The 24,980-nt window shown below is 36.5% G+C and overlaps 2 protein-coding genes across 2 annotated transcripts; one reads left to right on the forward strand and one right to left on the reverse strand.

Annotated features, from left to right (window-relative positions):
* Window positions 1-1,019: 1,019 nt before the first annotated feature.
* On the forward strand, window positions 1,020-16,156 carry nelfcd (negative elongation factor complex member C/D). Its single transcript, XM_033966867.2, has 15 exons — window positions 1,020-1,234; window positions 2,187-2,290; window positions 2,397-2,506; window positions 3,019-3,128; window positions 3,304-3,411; window positions 6,713-6,865; window positions 7,017-7,147; window positions 7,576-7,741; window positions 8,377-8,511; window positions 9,630-9,769; window positions 10,415-10,529; window positions 11,231-11,326; window positions 11,880-12,020; window positions 12,826-12,955; window positions 13,826-16,156. Exons 1-15 carry the CDS (start codon window positions 1,166-1,168, stop codon window positions 13,858-13,860), a joined length of 1,743 nt encoding a protein of 580 aa, XP_033822758.1. The 5' UTR covers window positions 1,020-1,165; the 3' UTR covers window positions 13,861-16,156.
* Window positions 16,157-17,393: 1,237 nt separating this feature from the next.
* On the reverse strand, window positions 17,394-24,397 carry ctsz (cathepsin Z). Its single transcript, XM_033966868.2, has 6 exons — window positions 24,116-24,397; window positions 21,771-21,934; window positions 20,362-20,541; window positions 19,600-19,750; window positions 18,922-19,084; window positions 17,394-17,538 (listed from the first exon to the last, which is right to left on the reverse strand). Exons 1-6 carry the CDS (start codon window positions 24,241-24,243, stop codon window positions 17,413-17,415), a joined length of 912 nt encoding a protein of 303 aa, XP_033822759.1. The 5' UTR covers window positions 24,244-24,397; the 3' UTR covers window positions 17,394-17,412.
* Between the last annotated feature and the right edge of the window lie 583 nt (window positions 24,398-24,980).

Below are 24,980 nucleotides of genomic sequence, written 5' to 3' on the forward strand. Positions count from 1 at the left end.
TCAGTTCTGGAGAATGAAGAATCCCAAGACGCTGCACTGTGGTCGCCCACTGCCCCAGACAAGTGGCTCCAGAATTATTGGAGATTGAGTCAAATGCAGAGATGTAATGGTCTAAACTTACTGGGATAATACGCATTAGCTAACTTAAAGGGCCTATGTTACACTATTTTGTGATCTATGTTTTAATGTTGTTCCCTCATCAGAAAAATACCTTGAGTTGTGTTTTGTTTTATTCTTACATGTTTAACAAAAAAAAAAAAAAACCCTGTATATCTAGGCTATGCTCTTTTTGCAAACAGAAAACACTCTGTTACACCTTGTGATGTCATGTGGTAATACAGGAAGTGCTTCACTGTGTTTTTAAACTCCATACACCTTCACTAGAATCATTTGGATAATTTCAGCCCTGGAATTTCCAATCTCTACTAAACAAAAGGTAAAAAGTAGCCATTATCTTGAAAACTACCACTTCATGACATCACAAGGTGGAACAGCATTTTGAGCTTTGGAAATGTAGACAGACTAATGAAGGGTTACTCAAACATGTGTGAATGAAATAAATCAGCTCCAGGCATGTTTTTGATGAGGCAACATTCTAATATAGCTTAAAGCTCACAAGAGTCATCTGTGTGTATAATATGGGATCTTTAAACTTAAACCGCTGTTGCCCAAAATGAGTGGAGATGAAAGTCGATATACTATGGTAAACGGTAATATTTGATAATGTATTGTATTGACTGCATCTATTGTATAAAATAAGCCAAATCTGTTTTATATATTAGACCTTCACAAACGTACTGATGTATGTAATTCTTGTATTACTTCATATCTGCATATTGCTCTTTGATAAAGTAAGATGTGAACTGAATCTTTATTCAAAACAAAACATTAATCGACAACAGTAGGTTGCAAATTTGAATATATAAAATTATTTAATTCATTATTATACAAATCCTTAAGTTAAATTTCTTGATATGAAATAATAAAAACAAATATTCACGTTAAACGTCAGGAGGCGTGGTCTTTGCGTCAGTGCGTCGCCATTTTCACGATTGTTGTTAGCATGTATGCTGCGGGAGCTAGGCTACACAGCATTTATTTACCTAAATCTATACTTTAATTTAAGATATTTTATTGTAGTTATTTCGGATAATTTTGCAGCAGAATGGACGATGAATATTACGGCGGAGGCGGCGGAGGAGGAGCGGATTGGGAGGGCCCCGATGGCGGCATGGTGAGGAACTTGTTGAATCTGTGTAGCAGATTAATTTTAGCAGCCCCTTATTTGTTAAGAATTGCATGTATTGTATGATCAATGCCGAGTGTGACCAGTTATAATTTATTGAGCAAATGTGCATGTGGATATTTGTATTTCCTTGGTAATATCACGTTACAAAAATATCTGCAGATCTCGTGTACATTGCGTGCATGCATTTCTAATCAAAACATGACGCGAATATAACGTTTAATGATATAATATTGTCTTCCTTTATTCCTCACGTTTTGCCACACGATCCTTCAAATCTCAAAATCTGTAATGAACACAATAAAACGACTCAAAACAAGATCAAATAGTTATTTTTTGCCCCTCAGTACATTTAATATTTTTTTCAAATGCAATATGGTATTCTTTTATTATACAATTTTGTGTAGCATTTTAATCTTCAGGATTTAGGATTTCTCTAAATCCTTATTCCTGAAGATCACATTGCAATAGCATCCCTTAGCTTTATTTTTCCACAGCTTTATGTCTCCACAGCTCTGTTTTGTTACATTTTAAGATACATTTTTGAACTCAAATCCATAATAACCACCCTGGCCCTAACCATAACCATAACACTACAACATAACAAATATAGGAACAAAGACCTGTGAGAACATAGAACCCATTCTTCAAAGTTTTCTAACAAACATGCTAACATGGTGCTGACCCCTTCTCAATAAAATATAATACCATGTCATGTTACTTCAACTTGGAATGAAACATTTTCTAGGTTCATCTGTTTATGAATGTGTCTTATCCACTTGGCTCACATTGCAACTTAAAGAGAATACAAATGTCACATGCAATAATTGGTGAAGTCAAAAATAAAGGTTATAATAAGGTTAGGTTCTATATGTTTTTGGTATTTCTGGTAAAAGTGCTGTATAAAATAAGGTATAGCTGTTTGTTTTGGTTATTCTAGGAGGATGGTTACGTTGATGATGGCAAAATTCAGGAAGCGTGTCTTGAAAAATTCTCCAGCAGAGACTACATCATGGAACCAGCAATTTTTAACACTTTGAAAATGTAGGTAAATCATTATTATAATATGACGGTTTATCTTACCTTATAATTGATTCTGTAGTCAATTTGGATATGGATATAGGATTCAAAATCATTATTATTTCTGCAGGTATTTCCAGGCTGGTGGGTCTCCAGAACACGTCATCCAGCTCCTCTCTGAAAACTACTCTGCTGTGGCTCAAACTGTGAATCTTCTAGCTGAGTGGCTCATTCAGATGGGTATGTTTTTGTGTGTGTGTGTTTTTTGTTTTTTTGTTTTTAATAATAATTACTTAATTAATCATTAATTACTATTATTTTGACCCAGAGGTAAAAAAAAAAAAAAAAAACAACAATCATGAATATGCAAATAGTATGTTGAACAGGTGCATGCCTTGGTTGCTCCTTCAAAACCTCTTTCACTTCTCTCAGACACCCCCGATTGCACCGGTCTGTTTTTCGGCCTTGAGTCATCTCCGGCTTCTTCATCTCTGTAAAGGAGTTTTTGCAAAGCACCCAGCTGCCTCCTGTTATTCAGAACACACAATGTTGCCTTTAAAGGGCCCTATTATAATGATTTCAGTGTTTAAGCATTAAAACAGTGTTCAAATCAATGTGTGACTTCATCAAACAATATTCAAACAAATATATGAATTTAGTGTTTTGATATATATGTGTGATGCAACTAAGAAGCTTTATTACTTGATATATCCTTCATAACTTACAAATCTTTCTCAACTTTCTGTGTAAAGGTGTGGAGCCGGCACAGGTGCAGGAGCGAGTCGAAAACCACTTGAAGAGTCTCCTTATAAAACACTTTGACCCACAGAAAGCAGACTCCATTTTCACAGTGGAGGGAGAGGTGAGAGAATGTTAACCAAAAACAATAAGCTGTGCTGTAATAATAAATGTGATTTATAGCAAGCTCTTTTTAGATCACCCAGAGTATTTACTTTGCATAATTGTTGTAATGTGAGGTGCGTTCTAACCAATGAGCTACTTCCATCCCAGTTAAAGTACTATTATCTCTCTTTCAGACCCCTGCGTGGCTGGAGCAGATGATTGCTCACACCACATGGAGAGATCTCTTTTACAAACTGGCAGAGGCTCATCCAGACTGCCTCATGCTCAACTTCACAGTCAAGGTACAAATTAAGACAAATGCATGCCTAATTAAGGCCTGAGCAAGTCTAAGGATAGCACTTCAGTGACATTAAAGACATGTAGAGACTATATTTCTGTTGTTTTGATGGTCCAATTTTTAAAACAATTTTAAACATAAAATAAGTGAATATAGAAGTAGCTTACTCCAGTGGAGAGTGGAGTGAATAAGATGTACCAATAATAATGATCACAGTGAAAGGGGGATGATTTTTTCTTCATATTTAAACATTTATTGAAGCTATTAGGCCATGTATGTAACAGATAAAACCCCATGGTGATGAGTTTCATGTAGTCATTACATGGTCCCAGCTCTTTTCAATTCACTACATGAAAGTTTTTTTTCCTACTCCTTTTCGAACCATTGTTCTGAAGATACCTAACAATGCAAAACAATAACACTAACATTGGACATTGTGAAGTATAAAGCACCACATAAAACATGATTATATATATCATTCATTTTTTTATTATTTTATTTATTTATTATTCATTCATTTATTTTTTTATTTTTACTTTTTGAAAGCAGTTAAAATAACAGTTTCTAAGCTTAGGAGTGAACCTTTGCCTCCTCTGCAGACATCTCATAGTGGACCTTCAGCACTTGTTTTTCCTGCTCGAGGGCTTTGATTTTCACCTCCAATGTTGATAAAGTTTGCTTAAACTCCTTAATGATGATTTAAATGTTTTCATAATGAAGCCTCAGTTCTTCTTGCAGGGCCTGGTTCCTCTCTTGCTCTCTGATTGATTGATTGATTGATTTTGACGAGCAGAGATCTTTGTCATTTCCTCCATGTCCACTTCAGATTGAACCTTTGCCTCCAGAATTGGGAAGACGCCTTCTTCCAGTGTGTCACATCTCTCTTCCTCTTTTTGTAGACCCTTTGCTCTTCTGACAAGCTCTCATACTTGTTCATCAGAGCTTGCTTCTCTTCCTGAACTTTTGAGACAGAATTTTCCAAGTCTTTGTTCCCCCGTTTCTCCTTTCTCAGCTAATTGTGAAGAACTTGAATGTGTTCCTTAAGTTCCTCCATGTTCTTCTCATTGGTCACCCTTGCCTCCTCTGACCTTCCATAGTTGGTCTGCAGCAGTGACGTGCAGTCAGGGGAGGTAGGTGAGGCCGTGCCTCACCTATCATTACAGATAAAAAATAAATGAAATGGTTATATTTATCCAATGATTTGTAAGTTATTTTCTATTTAATGTTGCAATTTTAATTATTTTTTTATTTAAAATCGCATAATTTTTACTTTTACCGTTCAAAGAAACGTGCGGCGAGGCACCAGCTGTTCGTGCCTCACCATGGACTAACTGTGCTGTACACACACTTCACTCAGCAGTGACAGCTACTGCTTTAAGCGGCTGTGAAAAGGCGCCGGATGAGGCACGTCGTCACCTGGCCTCATGGTAGGAGGCACTCGTGAGCCCAGGGATTTTTGCAACTCCTGGGGCAGCAGAATAGTGACAGCAAGCTATAATTTAGAGTGAGCAAGTCAAGTTTAGCAATCTGTTCACTTTTTTCTTCTGGTCTAGCCCTACTTTTTAAATGGAGGAAGATTACATATTCAAGCTCAAGCTGTTTTCTAAACTGGACTTTCGGGGAGGTTATAATTAAAAGAAGACCGACGCCTGAGCTAAAGGGTTTGTTCCAGGTTACTGGACGAAAGACTCCATCTTTTCAAACAGTGGTAAGAAATGGTAAGAAATTTAATTACTTCAATCCATTGAAAATTGGGGAACTAGAATAAGGATAAAAAAACAATACAAAACCAGCTTGCTTTTTATTTTTATTTCATACTATTAGAGCTATTTCATACAGACTTTTATTCTAGCCCCAAGACATTTACTGGGAGAGAAATTGGCCCAAGGCCAAATTTTCTTGCCGACACCTGGTTTACATGTTTGTAAATCTGGTTGTGATGACATCAGTGCTTCACCAACCATGAACCTCACTGCATGTCACTGCTCTGCAGTTTACCAGCTTGTGTCTGCAGCTCCTGGTTTATCTCTCTCTCATCATTTAGCTCATTTTGAAGAGCACTGACCTCCTTTCTCAGCTCCTCCATTTTGTTACAAGCCAGAACTTTAGCCTCCGTTGCAGACGTCTCATACTGGATCTTCAGAGCTTGTTTTTCCTGCTCCAGAGTTTTGATTTTCACCTCTGGTGTTACTTTGCTTAAATTATTTAATGACGATTCAGACATTTTCATACTGAAGCCTCAGTTCCTCTTGCAGGGTCTGGTTCCTCTCTTGCTCCTCTCTTGTTTGATTTTGAAAAGCGGAGATCTCCTTTCTCATTTCCTCCATGTTCATTTCAGAGTGAACCTTCGCCTCCTCTACAGACCTCCTCAGAAGTTGCATTTCCTCGTGCATTTTCTCTTGCAGATTCTGTCTTCTCTCCTGCTCCTCTTTCAGCTCAGTTTTTAGAGCTGACATCTTCTGCTCCTTCTCGACCAAAGCCTTTGTCATCACCTGCTTCTGCTCCTCTAGGTTTTTCCTTACTAGTGGCTACTTTGTATTCGAGGCAGTGGTCACTTTAAGATGTTCATAGCTGATTTTTAGAACATCCTTCACCATTTTGAACTGCTCCCTATTTGGAGCTTTGCTAAAAACATCCTTTCGTCAGTAGATCAGGTGAGTTGTGAGCTGAGACTGGACAGGAGTTCAGTAACTTTACATTTACATGAGTTATTTGAAAAACACAATTTATAATAAATTCAATGTAAACAAAACACATTTTAGAAATGTAAATAAAAAATAAAAATAAAGTTTAAAAAAATAATAAAGCTCATGGTTCTAGTAGGATATCTTGGATGTTACTGACAACATATTAAAAACAAAATAATCTGGCTAATCTGACTTCAAACTGAGGCAGCATCAGAACGTATCTGGGATCAAAAGTATCTGGGATCAAAAGATGTTAAAATGTGTGGTTATAACAAGCATTTAATGAAGTGACCATTTTGAAAGTATAAAAATCCTGGTAACTTTTGCAAACATCATCTGATTCAAAGAGACTCAAAATAGTGTTTGTGTATTTTGATGGACTGGATATAATGATAATGGGAATTAAACTTATATCTTTGAAAATGGGACCCGAAACCTTTATTTCCAATGTGGCAGTGGCAATTTCTTATCAAATATCAAGCCAGGGTTGATAGAAAGCCCTCCCACTGAAGCGTGCCCTTCTGTAGTTGCATGGGTTGCAAGGGCCCTTTATCACTACTTGCAGTCTGAATTTGAATCACACTTCTTCCATTTTTAAAGTATGTTCTGTTTGTGCAGTTGATTTCAGACGCAGGGTACCAGGGCGAGATCACGTCTGTGTCCACAGCCTGTCAGCAGCTGGAGGTGTTTTCTCGAGTGCTCCGGACGTCTCTGTCAACGTTGCTCGACGGAGGAGAGGAGAACCTCGAGAAGAACCTGCCCGAGTTTGCTGTGAGTACCATTTTACATTGAATATTATATAATCTTATTACACTCTTATAATCTGTGGCAAGATACTATTGTAGCCACAGCTGCCTTAGGGTAAAATAGGCCAAAATGACAAAGTGTGCTCTGATCGTCCTCCTGTCTCCTGCCTCTGTAGAAAATGGTGTGTCATGGGGAGCACACGTACCTCTTTGCTCAGGCCATGATGTCGATTCTGGCCCAGGAGGAGCAGGGCGGCTCGGCTGTGCGCAGGATTGGCCAGGAGGTCCAGAAGTCTGCTCATGAGAGGTGAGTCTATAGCTAAAGTAAATTTAACTTAAACTCATCTGAAAACATATTTATATTTATCTCACTCTGACTCTTCTAGTTTTGTTCAGTATATGTCAAAAACAGTATTTCTCTGTCCCAAAAGTGCTATGTACCTACAGTAACCTACTATAATACAATTACCATAAATATTCAGAATCTGATTTAGAAGGCTGCTAAAAACAAGTTAGAAACTCACAAACATCAAATGTGAAGTTCCCATTTAAATATAAAATCTATTATAAATAGATAAAAAAATATGTTTTGCTAAATTATTTTTGATTAGAATATAACTGATTATAAATGAAAAAAAAAAGTTTGAAATTAGTTACTTTTGCATGAGACTTAATACGAATTAACACACATACATCGAAATATTGTATTAAATATGAGATATGTTCTTTTCTCAGAGGACACGATGCCAGTCAGATCACCTTGGCCCTGGGCACAGCGGCGGCGTATCCTCGCGCCTGCCAGGCTCTGGGCGCCATGTTGTCCAAAGGAGCTCTGAATCCAGCCGACATCACTGTGCTCTTCAAAATGTTCAGCAGCATGGACCCGCCTCCTGTCGAACTGGTGAGAGCAAATGTTTTATTTTGATTTGTGTTTTGACATAAAAAATATATGTGGATGAATGTTGTAGGGAGTCTTGAAACGCCCCTAAAACCGTCTTATTGTTTTTTATTAGGGCTACATACAAACACACAACGCTCACATGCTCGTTCATGTTGTACCATGTGACCGCTCTAACCAGTCAGCGCTTGAACTTAGCTAGAGCAGACATAGAGCATAGCTGAAGCTAACGATTAAAAATAGTTTTTTAAGACGATAGACAGATTTTGAGCTGAGAAAAATTGTATGATTTGAAAAAAGATAAAAAATTGCCACAGAATTGGACCTTTGTGAAAGTTGTAGGTGTCCTGTCAGTCCCTGTCAGTCACTGTCAGTCAAAAACTAGCAGTTTGTGATTACATTGCGCTCTATGAGAAAAATCCTTTCTGGGGGATTGAGGGATTTTTTGTTGTGGTACCAATGAGTGACCACTAATCCAACTCAAGACGGCGCTAAGCTTGCAATACTCTATCCAGTTATTTTAATAGATCCATGGTTGCAGCCCCAACAATTCTCTTGACTTACAATACATTTTACAAGATTGTTTCTAAGTTTGCTTTTATTACTTGGATCATAATGGCTTGTGTTTGTTTCTTCAGATCAGGGTTCCTGCCTTTTTGGACCTCTTCATGCAGTCTCTGTTTAAACCCGGGTCAAAAATCAACCAGGACCATAAGCACAAATACATCCACATTTTGGCTTACGCAGCCAGTGTCGTCGAAACATGGAAGAAGGTACAGCAACTCTAAAGACCTGTAATACTAAGGCTTTCTATTAACTATCCATCCATTTGCTTCTGTTTTATCCGGGCCGGGTCGCAGAGGCAGCAGCCTAAACAGAGATGCCCAAACTTCTCTCCCTTCCCTCATATTGACTAAATATTATTATTTTTTATTTTTTTGTTAGATTTGTAACTAAGTAAAAGTTGAAATGGGGCGGCCAAAGGCTTCTAGATGGAGAATATCTACAAATAAAGTGTATTATTAATAAAGATAAGAAATAGTTTATTATTTTTTTAAATTTTGCATGTCTTTAGAGCAGTGGTGGATGAAGTACTCCATTTTGATTTGTAAAAGTACAGATACAGAGGTTAAAAGTTACTCAAGTAAAACTATCAGATGAAAAAAATCTATTTAAGTACCTGTTTAAAAATGTCCTTTACCAGATTAACAACACTTATGAAATAGTTTTACTTTTTACTTTATAAGTGTAAATACAGTGATATAGTAACAGTAACAATATGGATCAATTTCTTAGATTTTCTTATGTATTTTGTGTATTTATTTTTGTTTTGTTCAAAGCTGAAGCTTAAACTTGAAAACTTTAGTTAGAATGTTTCCACAAACATGGTAAAAATAACCCCTCAGATCATATGAAAAGTACTTTTCAGTCCTGTGCAAAAATGTAGTGGAGTAAAAAGTACAGATACTGCTCTCAAATGTAGTGACACAGAGAGATACTGTGATAAATGATAATATTGAAACTACTTTATACCACTGATACAATAAGAATAAAGCAGGCTATTCCCAGTGAACAGACAGTATCAATAAAAGACCTGAGCTGCAACACAAAAATAACAGAAAGTACTATTATTTGTCAATAATTAGCAATAGAAGTAACTTTTTCAGCATTTTACAGCTCAAGTGTTATTGTATTAACAAAAAATACCCCGAATCTCCCACTTTTACAAAGAAAACACACACAATAAATATTGAGCCCCAAAATATATTGTGTCAGCTTTCATTGATAGTATTCATCGAGACGGGCCTAAATTCACTTCATAAAAACTTAATACCTTTTGATTTACATAAGTTTAGATCTCACCTTGATGGGTTTTTTCTCTTTCCCCCAGAACAAGCGCGTGAACATAAACAAAGATGAGTTGAAGTCCACGTCCAAAGCCATAGAGACGGTTCATAATTTGTGCTGTAATGAAAACAAAGGAGCGACGGAGCTGGTGGCAGAGCTGGGCACTCTGTATCAGTGCATACGGTGAGCAGTGCTTTTACACACAATATAAATATGATATAAAAATGTTTAATGACATGTAAGAACAAGTGTGTTTAATCTTTAGACCTGTTGTCTAAATCTTGTGTCTCAGCTAAGGTTGTCATATATTTGAACAGTTTTAAAAGGCCTTTTGTGGAGTGGTGTCATGATTTAGCCAAGGCTATAAACACTGTGATACGGGCATCAGATTACAGAATTGTTACTCTGTTTTTGTTGTATTTGTTCCTATTCAAATAAATAATACAATTTATTAGATAGATAGATAAATAAATAAATACATACATAAAATCAAAGCCAGACATTAATTAATTAGTATCCAAAACTAAACACTTGAACAAGTATGGATACTAAGGGCTGAGTGATTTTACCTGAAAATAAAATTGTGGATTTTTTTTAGAATTAGAACTGTCAACCATCCAGCTTGATAGAGAATAAAAATATATATGATTATAATTTGACTGATTGCTGATTTTAGGTAATGTAGGCCTTTTTATTGGAAAATATGTCAGTATGTACTAAAAATCAATGTTTACCACTGGCTGCAGTTACAAGCTCACCACAATCTGATTTCTAGACCTGAAATTAAAGGACATGTAAACTGCACAATTTGATGTGTATTGTATTCAGTTTCCCAGTTGTGGCGATGGGCGTGTTGAAGTGGGTGGACTGGACTGTATCAGAGCCGAGGTATTTTCAGCTGCAGACGGATCACACTCCAGTTCATTTGGCTCTGCTCGACGAGGTAACTGCAAAAATGAAGTATTTATAAAAAGACTACAATAAGTAGTTTTAAAAGCCTGGATAATGCATAAAATATAAGACCTTAAAATCTGTATGAGGTTTTCAAATTTTCATAAATGGGACAATTATGAGCAAGAAATAGTAAATGGTCACATTTTTATACAGCACTTTTCCACTTTCAAGGCACTCAAAGCTCTTTACATCGAGGAAACACTCACATTCACACACACATTCACACACCCGTGTACATAGACACTGGGGGCAAGGTGAGTTAAGTGTCTTGCCCAAGGACACAATGACAGTATTCATCTGTGGGAGCTGGAATCACACCGCCAACCTTCAGATCGCTGAACAAACACTTAAATGAACTAAGAAAGACATTTTGTGACAATTTAAACATTCATTTATCAAAATATTGGTGGTGTTATAGATTTTAAGTTGTCAAATAAGATCCGTTGTATAAATTATATGAGATTTGATCCATGTTTACACTACAGTTGCCAGGTAACAGTTAAGGAATCACCTCACATCAGCTGTCCATCACCATTTCAGGAAGGAAGTACAATTTAAACTTCACCAAAATTATTTATTTTTTGTTAAATTTTAAATGTTAACTGTGTTATAATGCAATGTGTTGTCTAACCTGCCGTGTGCTCTTTGGTTGATGTATTCTGTGTTCTTTGTTCTTTGTTCTCTGCTCAGATCTGCACGTGTCACCAGCTGCTTCATCCTCAGGTCCTTCAGCTCCTCATTAAACTGTTTGAGACCGAACACTCACAACTCGACGTCATGGAGCAGGTCTGAACCCGGGATTGATTTATTTAAGTCCCATCAACCATTATTGATGTTGTAACTCTAACTCCTTATACTTCACTTAGTTTCAGGTGCTGGACAAGTTTGTATATTTGTGCAAAATTCCATGATCCATGATTAATATTTTTTCGCTTTGGCTCCTCCTCCTCTGCTCCTCTCTGTGTCCTCTGCTCTTCTTTGTGTCCTCTGTTCCTCTCTGGGTCCTCCACTCCTCTCTGGGTGTTCTGCTCATCTCCGGGTTCTCTGTTCCTCTACTCCTCCTCTGCTTCTGTCTGGGTCTTCTCCTCATCTCTGCCCCTCTCTGTGTCCTCTGCTCCTCTCTATATCCTCTGCTCCTCCTCTGCTCCTCTTTGTGTCCTCTGCTCCTCTCTGGTTGCTCCTCTCTGGGTCTTCTTCTCATCTCTGCCCCTCTCTGTGTCCTCTGCCCCTCCTCTGCTCCTCTTTGTGTCCTCTGCTCCTCTCTGTGTGCTCCTCTCTGGATCTTCTTCTCATCTCTGCCCCTCTCTCTGTCCTCTGCCCCTTTCTGTGTCCTCTGTAGATGGAGCTGAAGAAGACTCTCTTGGATCGTATGGTTCACCTCCTCAGTCGCGGTTACGTTCTTCCAGTCGTCGGCTACATCAGGAAATGCCTCGAGAAACTCAACACAGACATCTCCCTCATCAGATACTTCGTCACAGAGGCAAGAAGCGCTCAGTAATGTCCTGTTTAACATCACAGACTGGGTTTAGTGATGGGGTGGGAAATATCTGTATTGTTAATATGCTGATGGGTAAATATAGAGACTAAAAAAAAGAAGGTAATACAGTTTATGAGAAGACTAATCCTTAAACTAGACGGTCCAGAAGGGGTGTGTGATTGTATTGAAAACATTTTATAATCATTTATGAACTCAAATATTATGAGACATGCAGTTAAATTATCTTTGAATGCCTTCATTTATTTGTCTACCCAAAAGAGATACTATAAAAAAAAAAGTTAAAAGAGTTTCCAAACATTATCTTGATTTTTGTAAATTTTGACTAGTCTAGAGCTCATATTCCTCATATAATAAAAAAAAACGTAAAAATAAGTTTAAAAAAACTTGTATTGGCAAGTCAAAGTCTACTCAAAAAGTACTTATTTATGCCACAACAATGGTATACGGTAAAGATATTTATTGATGATATGGATGGATGTGGAGACTGGTTAGAGATTCAGGGAGCCGATTCAGATTCCCGTCCTCTGTAGATGGTGAGGTCTTCAAACGGTGTTGTTGGGATAGGCTTGTACAAATAAGGCTTCTGAGTAATTAGAGGTGTGCTTGAGGTTCGGAGGTTGTTGCGGGGTCCTGCTCCTGAATCATTATGTCATATTAACTCGGTATGTTGCAGTTTGAACTTTTTCCAGGTTATCCACTCCATTTCTATGCATCTATATTTTTTATTGCTCCTCTCCCTTTTGAGAGTGTGATCTGTTACCTTTGATTAATCCTGTCTCATTCCCAGGTTTTGGACGTTATTGCTCCTCCTTACACCTCAGACTTCGTGCAGTTGTTTTTGCCAATTCTGGAGAACGACAGCATCGCAGGAACCATCAGAGCCGAGGGCGAGCACGACCCCGTGGCAGAGTTTATCGGTGAGTCCAGTAGTGTTGTGTCACAATGCTAAAATTTTCAATTTTTAGAAACTCTATTTCAATACTTGATACTGATTACTTATACTAATTCTTATACTAGTTACATAAGTCAGTGTTTAATGTGTTTTAAATATTTTTTTTTATTATTATTGATACTTGTGTTGATAGTTGAAATGAGAAGTCTGATTTTTGATACTTTAAAATCCAGTTTTTTCAACTTTGTTGACCCAATCCCTAACAGAAAATACAAGATAATATTGAAGCTAATTTATGCCATTGTCACAAAAACCCTAAAGTAAAAATATCCCCAAAAAACTATTCTACATGTACCATATGGTTAAAAATATGAACTGCAATAAATACATAGCAGAATGAAAGTCCTAGTAGTAAGTTTATATCTATAATTAGTTATTTATTCAACCTTCTAAACTCAAATCTTATCCATCGTAGAACAGAAACTAGTACAATGAAAAAGTCCTCATGATAAATATTATATAAATATAAATATTGACCCCCTAAAACTATGGGTCGATATAGTAATTATAGGGACAGGCCTACTGTTAGGTTATTTATTTCTAAGTTCCCCATATTGTTATAGGCCTCGAGTATATTGTGAATTAGACCTATTAGACAAATAAACCTCTTAATTATGATTAGTGATGGATAGAAATATAAAAGTAATTGGTTAAAATTTTCTTTTTTTTCAGCTTGGACATATATATTGTAAATTTAGGTCAGGAACTAGTATGTTTTATTTTATTTTGCAAGCACTGGAAATTGTAAACCACATTTCTGTTTCTTCTAATTACACAAAATACACTTATTTTCCTAATACAATTAAATTACTAGCTTTTTTCTGTCTGTTTTCAGCTCACTGTAAATCTAACTTCATCATGATCAACTGATAACATCTTTGGAGAACATTTACTTAAACCACAGACCAAAGACTTGGCTGGTCTAGACTCAAAACAAGATCCGGTCTGGACTAGAGACTTGGATCAAATCTCATCAGCTGAATGGGGAAATATCCAGAGAGAATTTCTGTCTGGTGCTGGAGGTTATAGCTTGATACTTAAGAGCAGCTAAGTGTGTTTACCACATGTATATTTGATTTTCTATGTTATATATTGATTTATATTGTTTTAATAAATATGATAATATGGCCACACTGTAGAGACCCTGAGCCTTAGAGAGAAAATCAGGTCCATCGAGTTGCATAATGCATTTTCTGATTGAACGAAACAGCGGCTTAAGCATGGAGGTTAACAGTGGTGGAACGTTACGAAGTAAAAGTAGTAAAGTACTGTACTTAAGTAAAGTACAGATATCTTAAATTTATACTTAAGTAGATTTTAAAGTGGATACTTTTTACTTTTACTTCACTACATTTGAGAGCAGGTATCTGTACTTTCTACTCTACTACATTTTTGAACTGGACTGAAAAGCAAAAGTATTTTTATTATTGTTTGAGATCGGCTGAAAAGGGTGACGGTTTATTTTTTATCAAGGTCACAATTTGAGCAAACAAAAATATACAAATAAAAACGGCTAAAGAAAAAAAAAAACTATAATTTCTTAACAAAATTCAGCACAAATCTTTATTTTGCATATATTTTGAGGTCTTGTAAGGGTTCAAATTTTAATACTTTTACTTCATCATTTTTAAGCAGGTACTTTAAAATGTTTACTTAAGTAGATTTTTTTCATGTGATATTTTTACTAGAGTATTTTTTTGCTCCAGTATTTGTACTTTTACTTAAGTAACAAAATTGAGTACTTCTTCCACCACTGCTACAAAACAGCATGGTCACAGGCAAACAAAGCGGTCAACGGAAAAATGCAGCTCCCCAGTGTTTCCCCTCTTTCAGACAACAGGAAAACCGATGCCTTTGAAACTACTTGCACCTTCACTTTTGCCCATGTGACCCCCCCCATGTCTCCCTTACGCATTGCCATAGCAACCAGTCACACGTTTTTAAAAGATTGAACAAAGGCTGAATGATTTTTGGATGTTATTTTCTGACAAATATTGCAATTAGAAATGCAAAATAAATTGTGATTTTTAAAACATAATTTATTTGCAATACATATTTTAAACATGACCCAGTGCAATAGCGTTTGAGGAAATTGAAATATGAAAATACAAGAACCACATGTATTTCAGAACATATTTGTAGACGTCTAAGGTTTTTAGACAGAATATTTTGTTTACTCAAAAAATTAGAGTTTACACTTTGCTAATGGAAACTTTAGTACAATTTTCTTGGGAGCCATCATGCAACCCAAGTTTGAAATATATAAAATTCTTATTTTTCTGCATATCTGTAACAAGAAAAAAAAACACTTGGGGATAAATCAAAGCAATTCTTATGTATTAGCTAAATATATGTCTAAATACAAGAATGATCCAAAACATTATGACCATAGTTTTGTGACATTTTAGTTGATACTTTGCAGTGACATCACACTGGGGGTCTTCTACATCTATCTGTATGGTGGAATGTCCTGTTACATTAGCAAACGCAGCTAAAAAGGTTTTAAGATTAGTTTGAGCATTCATGGTCTTCTGGTGTTTGATTTTCAACAAAAGTTTAGAGATTAACTAAACAACTGTTGGCTAATGCTAGCTAGCTTGTGACTGTAATGTTATTTGAGAAGGATTTGTTTAAAGCATAAATCAACTCACCTGTTGTAGTTCAGCTAAATCAGTTCTTTGTGGTCAGATTGTGTTAAAACTAAAATCAGATTAAAGTCTTAACAAGTCTCAGATAGAGCAGTGCTTACTGTTAGCATTGCACCCCCAGGGATGTTGATAACATCAGCTGCAAAGGATCAGTAAACTAAGAGCAAGTTAACATTTTGTCCTGAAGTTGATCTGTTAGAAGCAGAGAAACTGGGTGAAAATGTTTGCAGTGGACTGTATCAATCGGGTGCTTTAGTCCTGGTTAGTCTCTGGTTTGACCTGGTTGAGACCTGGTCCAGACCTTGGTTAGACTAACCAAGGTCTGGACCAGGCCTTGGTTAGTCCTGACCTAGTCCTGTTTTATTCTGGGTCAGATTTAGGGTAGCCCTCAATAAGACCTGGTTTAGAGCAGCTTTTGTGGATTATCCCTGACCTGCAGTGGCCTGTAGCTATCAAAAGTGGTTTAAGGAATCTCAAATCAAGTTAGTGCTGGTCCAACATCCCATTTTATCATTTTTTTTAAATGAAAATTCAGACACAAGTTGTAAATATTTTTGTTTTTATTACCATAGTTTGATTAAAAAAACAAGTTTGCTTCAGCATGTGTGAATTTTTCTTCATCTGTCAACAACAAAAGTGCAAATAAGGCACATCACTGCCCTCTAATGGTCAAGATAATCAACTACAGTGCAATATTTTAAAACACAATGATGCATATGGCCAATAAGGCAGTTCTTTGGCATTAAAAGTATTCCCTGCGTGTACAATTAGGATTATTTAACATTGAATGAGACTAAAATTAAAATTCTATTATAAAAAACAACTTTCTATTAATAAAATTAAAGGTACGTAACTTTTCCCACCTGCTCATCTTTATGGAGATGTTACTGCTTCATCTTGAATGTTCCGCAGTGGCATTAGCCCTTTCTATTCTAATGGAGACAATGAGCTCACAGTGAGAATACATGTATTTTTGACCATAATACCCAGCACTGAAAATATGCCACACTGCAACATTCAATGAAAAAACATCTCCGTGGTGATAAGCAGGTGGCAGATCACCCACCACCAGAAAAAGTTCGAGTACATCTTTAAACACAAACACACACATCAAATATCCACTGAAACAAATGGCTGAAATTCCCTTTTCAAAATAAAATACAAAGTTTACAAAACTCCTGATTTGACTCAATAAAGGCTATGATTGGCTTTGAACTCACTGCTAATACGAATGTAGGTCACTTAAGTTGATTTTAAGAATATTAATCTTGTTTTAGCAGTGTTTAGAAATTTACTAATAGTACCTAGATTTACGAACGTCCTCATTCACATTTCTAACTGGTGTCAAAGTGGTTTCAGAGTTTTCTATTTAAGTGCAATGTTTGTTGACCCTACTGGTAGAAGTGATGTATTACAACTAGTTAGAAAATGAGATTAGGGGTGGACGATAAACCAACACATTCATAAACATTTAGTTTCTTTAAATTGCCTTTAAGACGAAAATAAAGCCAACTGTTTCTTCTTGAGCATGCAGACTTCACTGTGATTGGTTAAATCCATGACAGAGGCTGACCAATAGGAGAAGTAGGCGGGGAAAATTGTTTGGCCGTAGAGTACTGATGATATTACCAAAAATATTATTAAAACCAGATCACAGTTAGATTTATATCCCAAAAGTAATTAAATCTTAACTAATTAAAACTATTCAATTCAAGATAAGTTTTTTTTGTGTGTTTTTGCAGTGTCTTTTCCCCATTGCGTGAATCAGACTTTCTCAGTGATATCCTTTGGGCACAATGACGTCTCCGTACATGCAGTCCTCCTCCACAGCCAGGTTATAATTGCTGCCGCTGCCGCCTTTGTACGCACTGGTCACGATCCTCAGCCAGCCCTTCTCTCCCTGAAAGAAAAAGTTTAAAAGGTCCGATATTATACAAAATTGACTCATGTGAACTGTAAGCCATGTTGTAATTCTGTTACCTCCTCAAAAACAGACTGGAGTTGTGTTTTGTTTCATTCACACATGTTGTTTGAGTAACACTTTATTATTAGTCTGTCTGGCCCTTTAATAGCTTCATATGGTCACACAATGATAGTTTAAAGCTGCACTATGTCACTTTTCTGGTGAGATGTCCGCCACCTCTTTTTCTTCCATGGAAATGATTTTTTGCTTTGCTTGGAATGTTCAACAGTATGGTATTAAACCTATTTATGTTATCAGACGTTTTGCTGCTAAATAAAAATAACTTGACAAAAAACATTCTTAAAGTAAGTGAGGGCTGCCTCTCCACAGAGCTGACCTGTAACTTGGTCTCAGTCTTCATCAAGATATATAGTTTAAAACCATGCATTTCAGGCAAAACAATAAAATATCCATTTAGACAAGCAGGTAGTCTACCCCACTGGAAAAGTTACATTGTAAAACTTTAAATTGTAATGAAATGAGGTTGTAAATGTTAAAATTACAATAATGTAGATCCAGGCTGAAAAGTCATACAAAGATGCCAACTATGTGTCAAAAGTCATGAATAGAGAGAATACAAAAGTTAACTAGGCCTACCTGATTTATGTTGCCCATTCTTCAAAAACATTTTAAAGGTTCCTTTATGAATTACAATTTAAATTTAATAAATGAATTATTCTGGAAATACTTTTTTTCTAAGAAGTCTTGTGATGACAATTGGATTATTACTTTTAACTAATCTCATCAAAGAAGAATCATGTATTTTCAGAACAGACGAGCTTATGTTCCCTCAATAATTCTAGTTTTTATTTCCAATCTACAGCTATTCATATTCTCATTTCAATTCCGTGAGACCCAATCAAAGACTGTAAATATAAATGAACAGCTAACCTGCTGGCTCCAATTCATTTTCTATTGAAAAATTGTCACTCCTCTCTATTAACCTGCTCTACATGATCCTGGTATTTTTATTTCACTATTGTGCAGGTAAATCAAGATATGAACATTAATAACAGACAAATCAGGCCCCTTCCTTCCCTGAGGTTTCTCCTGCTAGCGTTAGTAACACTGTCAATCAAACCTGTTGCTAAGCGCCCACTCCGTCTTTGGTCGCTATGAGACTCGAGGTCGGTATTCTAAACATCAAGCTTGGCTCCAAATTCGCCGCTATAACTTCTAGCCTCGATAAGCTTCACTTGACTGAACCCGAACAAGTCCTTTTTATTTCACTCTTGAAATCTTGAGATCATGATTGTCAATTTGTATAATTCTGAGACTTTTTGCATGATAGCATCCAAGAAAAATAATTTCAATTCTCACCCAGGGCTCTCCCCACGAGTTCCTGACGACCCAGTACTCGACTCCATCCTCCACGCCCCACCCGGCCACAGACACGATATGGTTTATGTAGGGAGCATCCTGGTACTCTGAGTACACGCCCCCTGTGTATGCGTCCAGTTTTTCAGTTGCCATGATACCACAACTGTGAGGAGAGACAAAGGAATTCATAAGAATGACAAGAAGAGGAGGGTAGAGAAGCATAATATTGTACTACAGTAAAAATACTGTTACTTTGAAATAATATTACTCGAGTAAAAGTAGTTACTTTGAAATGCTCAAGTCGAAGCACAAAGCAGTGGTACAACTAATCATGAGTTATTGGGGGTGCTACTACTCAAGGATAATGTGCATAATCAGGTTTTGAAAAGATAGACTAAAAAAAACTAAATCATATCTGAAGGACTGGTGCAAGAAATACATGTTCAAATAATTTCATATTGTCAATAAAGGACTTTTAAACATATTTTGGTTAGTTCCCACTGCGAGTAAGCCTGCTGTTAAACTGTAAAATATATCACTCAAGAAGGAGCAAAAGTATGATTTCTAACAATTTTATAAAACAAAACTGGTGGGTAGAGGAATTCAGTGAAGATAATTATAACCCAATGGAACAGTTAAGAAAAAAAAACCTTGGTATCATATTTAAAATCCTGAAACCTGATTGGTCCGTTGGCGTAGATCTCGGCCTGCATCTTCTCTCTGCCACTGACGGATCCGTAGTCTCCCACCTTCCACAGAGTGTAGTCCTTCACCACGTTACACACCCCAAAGGTGGTGCAGGTGCCACACTGGTTAAACTGGACACAATCTGCACCAGGCAAATAAAGAATACAATATTTGAATAATCTGAAATGGAGAAGTCATATTATTCTCACAACGATAATAACACTAACGTCTGATAAACAGCACTTTATTGGCACCACAATCAAACAACTGAGAAATCATGACTTGTCTTTTATTATGTAATTCCTCAAGTGCATGCCCAAACTTTCTGATTAATTAGCTAAAGCTGTAGTGACGGCCAGGTGAAAAGCACTTTTAGGTTTATATTGTCACTTGAATAATCATAATTAGTGATAAACCAAATTATCCTGACATCCCTAGTCCCTGGCTGGTTTTAAATCTTTCGCCTTGTTTAGTCTTAGTTTAGTTCTTACCCTGTTTTTTATCTTGGTTTAGGTCTGCTTTAGTTTTTACCCTGGTCTTTTGTCAGGTTTTGTCCTGGTTTAGTTCTTACCCTGGCCTTAATTTGGATTTTGGTCTAGTCTAGGTCTGGTTTAATTCTTACCTTGGTCTTTACCCTGGTTTTGTCCTGGTTAAGGTCTGATTCAGGTTTTATCTTGGTCTTTAGTCTGATTTAGTCCTAGTTTAGTTCTTACCCTGGTCTTTACTCTGGTTTAGTCCTGGTTTAGTTCTTACCCTGGTCTTTAGCCTGGTAGTTGTTGCAGGTCTCGTCGGGTATCCCTTTAGTGTTAGCATATCCCCACACTCCGCTGTGGTCTCCTCCGTGACAGCTGCCTGCGTCTCCACAGTCAATCACGTTCTGCACAGACAGGTACGCAGATGGCCATGCCCCCTTCCTCTTTATGTTTATGCGGTCTGAGAGAGTAAGAGACAGAGAGAGAAAAAGAGAGAGAGAGAGAGAGAGAAAGAGACCATGTCAAATACAAATACAGCGTTCAAATAGAGAGATAAACCTGTATTGTTCTACATATAAAACATTAACCCTACTGATTCCTGCTGCATAGTTTACACATTTCAAAAGAGCCTTTATGTTTTGTTTTATGAGTTTAAACTGCGTCACAATTAACAAATCTCATAGGGTGTAATTATTTGGGTAATCAATCATCTAGTGATGCAGCAATTAGACACTGGTATTAGCTTCAGTTGGTTCCATGATATCATATAAGTTTAAGCCTAAGGAGATGTTCTGGGTGGGCATTAACTGGTAAATGGTAAATGTGTCATTATATTTTATGTTATTATTACTTAAACCCAGCCTCCTCTTGTTTATAATACAGGAAACATACCTAAATAGGTTTAATTGGCTCTGTGGTTGCTATGATATGGTCAGAACTCGGCTCTAAACTCGCCCCTGTAATTGCTCTAGCCTCGATGAGATTCATTTGACTGGAGCCGAACGCTATGGGTGATGTCTCGCTCACTTAGTCTGTTTCTTTATACAGTCTATGGTTAAGACCCACTTTTATTCTCTGGCTGTTAACACCACATGAGTTTTGTGGTCCTCTGTATCTTTTATTTATTTTTATTTTATGATTATTTTATTTGTATTATTTTCTTTATTGCTATTTCATGGGTTTACTCTTATTTGACTTTAATGGTTTTAGTATTTTAGGACTGGCAATGTTAAAATGAGCATTTATACCCTGTGTTTTTTTGTTGTTTTTATCATTACCGGTATCTTTATATGTGCAGCACTTTGGAAACCATTCTGTTCATAAAAATGTGCTATTGATACTTTGCAGCTCATTTCATCAACATTCCTTGGGGGTGTGATGCTAATCTGAGCTTTGGTTTAACAAAATCTGACCAGAAAGAACAGACTTAGCATTAGCACCAAATATGAGCCAACAGTTCTTCAGTTAGTGGCTCTCACCTTTTTTGTTGAACTCAATCACCTAAACAGGACCATGAACGCTCATATTGATCACAGGCTCCTGTAAATGGGTTGTTTAAAACCATTTTGTATTTATTCTTGATTTTCCAGATCATTTTAAAACTTTTAGGAAGTGTTTGCTAATGTGTGCATTGTATGACCATGGTAACTGATGATGTCCAGCATAAAGTGGATTTGATTTAGTCCGTACCTGCCATGGCGCTGGTGCTGCCATGGGCCCAGCAGGAGCCGCAGTACTGGGGGATGTGCTGGTTTCGGGTTGTACTGACAAAGTTTGTGCCGTTTACGTTCCTCCAGTCCCAGGACTTGGGCAGCTCCGAGATGTTCAGATACTCATGAGGGCGAGGTACAGTCCTACATGCAATAATGCAATGTTATTAAAGAGCATAGGACAGGTTTTCATGTTTTTCAAATTATTATTTGGCTTGGTGGGTAGTTCCTGCTTTGAATATTTATCATAGTTTTGCATCGGTTAAGTGGCTGTTTGGGAACTTAATTCATAAACTGTATATATAAATCACATTCCCTTAGTCCACTTCTTTATATCTAAGAGTAAAGTGCAAAAATACAGGAAGTGCTGAGTTCTCCAAAAACCTCTACCTCTATTGTCATCAACACCAAAAATTCCATTGAAAATACAGGGACTTTTTACACAGAAGGAAAGAATTTTTCAGTTGTGTTGTCATTTATTTGTATTACCGGTAGTCTAATCATGACCATCCTTGTTTACGGTTTGGTTGCTAGGTATAAGTTTTAGAATATCATATCTGCTATGAACTTCATAAAAAAAATAATAATAATAATAATAATAATAATAATAATAATAATAATAATAATAATAATAATAATAATAATAATAATAATAATAATAATAATAATAATAATAATAATAATAATGTGAAACAGATGGGCAATATAGACAAAAAATATTATTTTCTTTTACTATCCCAATAAGAAAAGCAATAAGAAGTCCGGGAATATGTGCCAAAATGGGTTGTAATTGAGGTTTAAGTATCAGACAAAAAATGTTGCCTGCCATTCTCAAGGGAGTATAAAATGTAGCATCTAATTCTAGTTCAAAGTAGTTTCAGTTCCTCATTTGTGTTTAAGTCACAAACAACAGCTGATTAAGATGGTTTTGCTTTGGTTCTTAGTCTAGTCCTCATGAAGTCCTGCAGGTTTCAATCCTCATGAAGTCCTGTTCAGAACTGGTTAAAATGTAGTTAATATTCTCCAGATTCATATAACATGGAATTTTCCACATTATGGCATTAAACCTTTCAATCTTCCATTTATTGCTACAAAATAAGAAAGCAGAGACCTGAATCTCGGCCTAATGGCACTGCCTTCTTGTTTGGAAATAGTAAAATGGAAATAGTAAAAGTCAAAGTGATACTGTGGAATGTTCCAAGCAAAGCAATCCTTGGAGACCAGCAGTTGGACCACCAGAAAAGTTACAAAGTGGATATTTAAGTAATACACTAGACTTTGCATGTCTATCCATATGTATGTTGTCTTAGCAGCTTAGCACAGTGCACTGAACATGGTTTACATAATCTCTTGCGGATAGATTGACTAATACAGTCTACAACTATTGCTTTCACTAGGCTGCAATATAAAATAAAACTACTTAATTATGGATACTACTACTGTGAGATAGTATCAGTAGAAGTGGAAGCAGCTGTAGCAGTAATAGCAGCAGTCAGTGTTGGGGGGTAACTGTATGAACTGAACTTCTTAGGTGCCAAGAAGACGCACGCATTCAGAATACTAATTCTGAGTAGCTGTTACTTTCTCATTTGGTAGTATTCAGAATACAGTTACTTTCCTAAAATCAAATGAATACATGGCAGAATTTGATCACACTTGGGTTTAGAGAGAAAAACAGAAAACACTAATCTTGTGGTTAATCATTACAAAATATAGTTTAATGCAGGTATTCAGTATTCTGTAACTAAATACATATTCAACGTATTCTTCCCATCACTGGTGGTAGTAGTAGTAGTAGTAATAGTAGTATAAGGAGTAGTCATTAAAAGTACTAGCTCCAAATGAAAAAATGGACATTCTTTCCACTCATGATCAGCCTCTGATCATGTGACAGTAAATCACACATTTTCTTCCGGGTTAGAAAGCCGAAGTTTATAATCTAATCTTAATCTTGTGGTTAATTTATCAAGAGGTTACGAAAACTTTACATTTTTAGGAAATCGCTCGAACAAAAGTATGTGCACAAAGTAAATAAAATACATTTTTAAATTATTTAAATTATTATTCTTTTGTATTTTTAAAAATATTTTCAATAGAATATGTTGACTGCCTTTGTTAAATAATATTAAAGTTATAAATAGCCCAAAAATAAGACCAAATTTTCATGGTAAACAACCCACTTATCCTGTCAATTTTGTTACCTTCAGATTGTGGAGAGTTTTGCTAAAATGCACGGGCTAAGGCTATTGAATTAACCAGATTTTTTTTCTATATTTTAAATTATAAGCATTAAAAGTGTTTGTGCAATTGTAAAAGTAAATTTACCTCAATCCAAAGTTGTTTTTTCGTGGTTTGGGAACATAACAGGGCTCGTCCGGTTTGAAGAATACGCCTGCGGACACAGCGCAGAGAAAGCCGAAAACAGCGCGACCCAAGTTGGATAGAGGAGCCATGGTGAGGCCGGGACAGAGCCGTGCAGCTAAAAAAACTAAAATGACAAAGCAGTTTAAAAGAAGAGAGAGGAAAAGGGAGAGTAGCTGAGGCTTGAGGCTGTTTGAGTTTGATAAAGGACTGTCCGGTGCTGCGTCATGTGATCATAAAAACACTGACGTCAGAAACACGTGCCTGAAACAGGAAAACAGCAAAAAGTCACAAGTTTTGTCTAATATTAAATCTGTGAACAACCACTTTGAACTAAAAAAAAAGTCTTATTTTGACGCATTTGCTGCAACAAATACTTAAAACGTACAAAATTAACTTATTTATTAAACTTAAAGATGCACTCTAATTTTTCTGGTGAGGGGTCCTCCACCTGCCTATCTACAAACCAATGCTTTACCTGGAATGTTCGACAGTATGGCATTAAGCACCAAGCCAAGTTACAGGTCAGATCTGTTGACAGGTGACCCTGCTTACATTTTCAAGGTTTTCAAGGTATTTTAAGCACTAAACAGCTGTAATTGGATGGAGTTCAATGCCATACTGTGGAACATTCCCCTGTAGAGCAATAACATCTCCATGGAGACACGCAGGGGGTACCATGACGCAGAGTTACAGGTCAGATCTGCGGATAGGCAACCCTGTTTACAGCTTCTGTAATGGAATACATGCAAGACAGATTGAGTTCAATGCCATACTCTGGAACATTCCCCTGTAGAGCAATAACATCTCCATGGATACAAGCAATATG

This window comes from Periophthalmus magnuspinnatus, chromosome 5 (genome assembly GCF_009829125.3).
Source record: "Periophthalmus magnuspinnatus isolate fPerMag1 chromosome 5, fPerMag1.2.pri, whole genome shotgun sequence".
NCBI classification, from domain to species: Eukaryota; Metazoa; Chordata; class Actinopteri; order Gobiiformes; family Gobiidae; genus Periophthalmus; species Periophthalmus magnuspinnatus.

Coding starts and splice junctions, on each gene's coding strand:
- nelfcd (XM_033966867.2), top strand. CDS start 1,166: ATGGACGATGAATATTACGGCGGAGGCGGCGGAGGAGGAGCGGATTGG. Junction 1,235..2,186: donor AGGGCCCCGATGGCGGCATG/GTGAGGAACTTG, acceptor TGGTTATTCTAG/GAGGATGGTTACGTTGATGA. Junction 3,129..3,303: donor TTTTCACAGTGGAGGGAGAG/GTGAGAGAATGT, acceptor TCTCTCTTTCAG/ACCCCTGCGTGGCTGGAGCA.
- ctsz (XM_033966868.2), bottom strand. CDS start 24,243: ATGGCTCCTCTATCCAACTTGGGTCGCGCTGTTTTCGGCTTTCTCTGC. Junction 20,542..21,770: donor CAGCACCAGCGCCATGGCAG/GTACGGACTAAA, acceptor TTACTCTCTCAG/ACCGCATAAACATAAAGAGG. Junction 19,085..19,599: donor TACGCCAACGGACCAATCAG/GTTTCAGGATTT, acceptor CTCTCCTCACAG/TTGTGGTATCATGGCAACTG.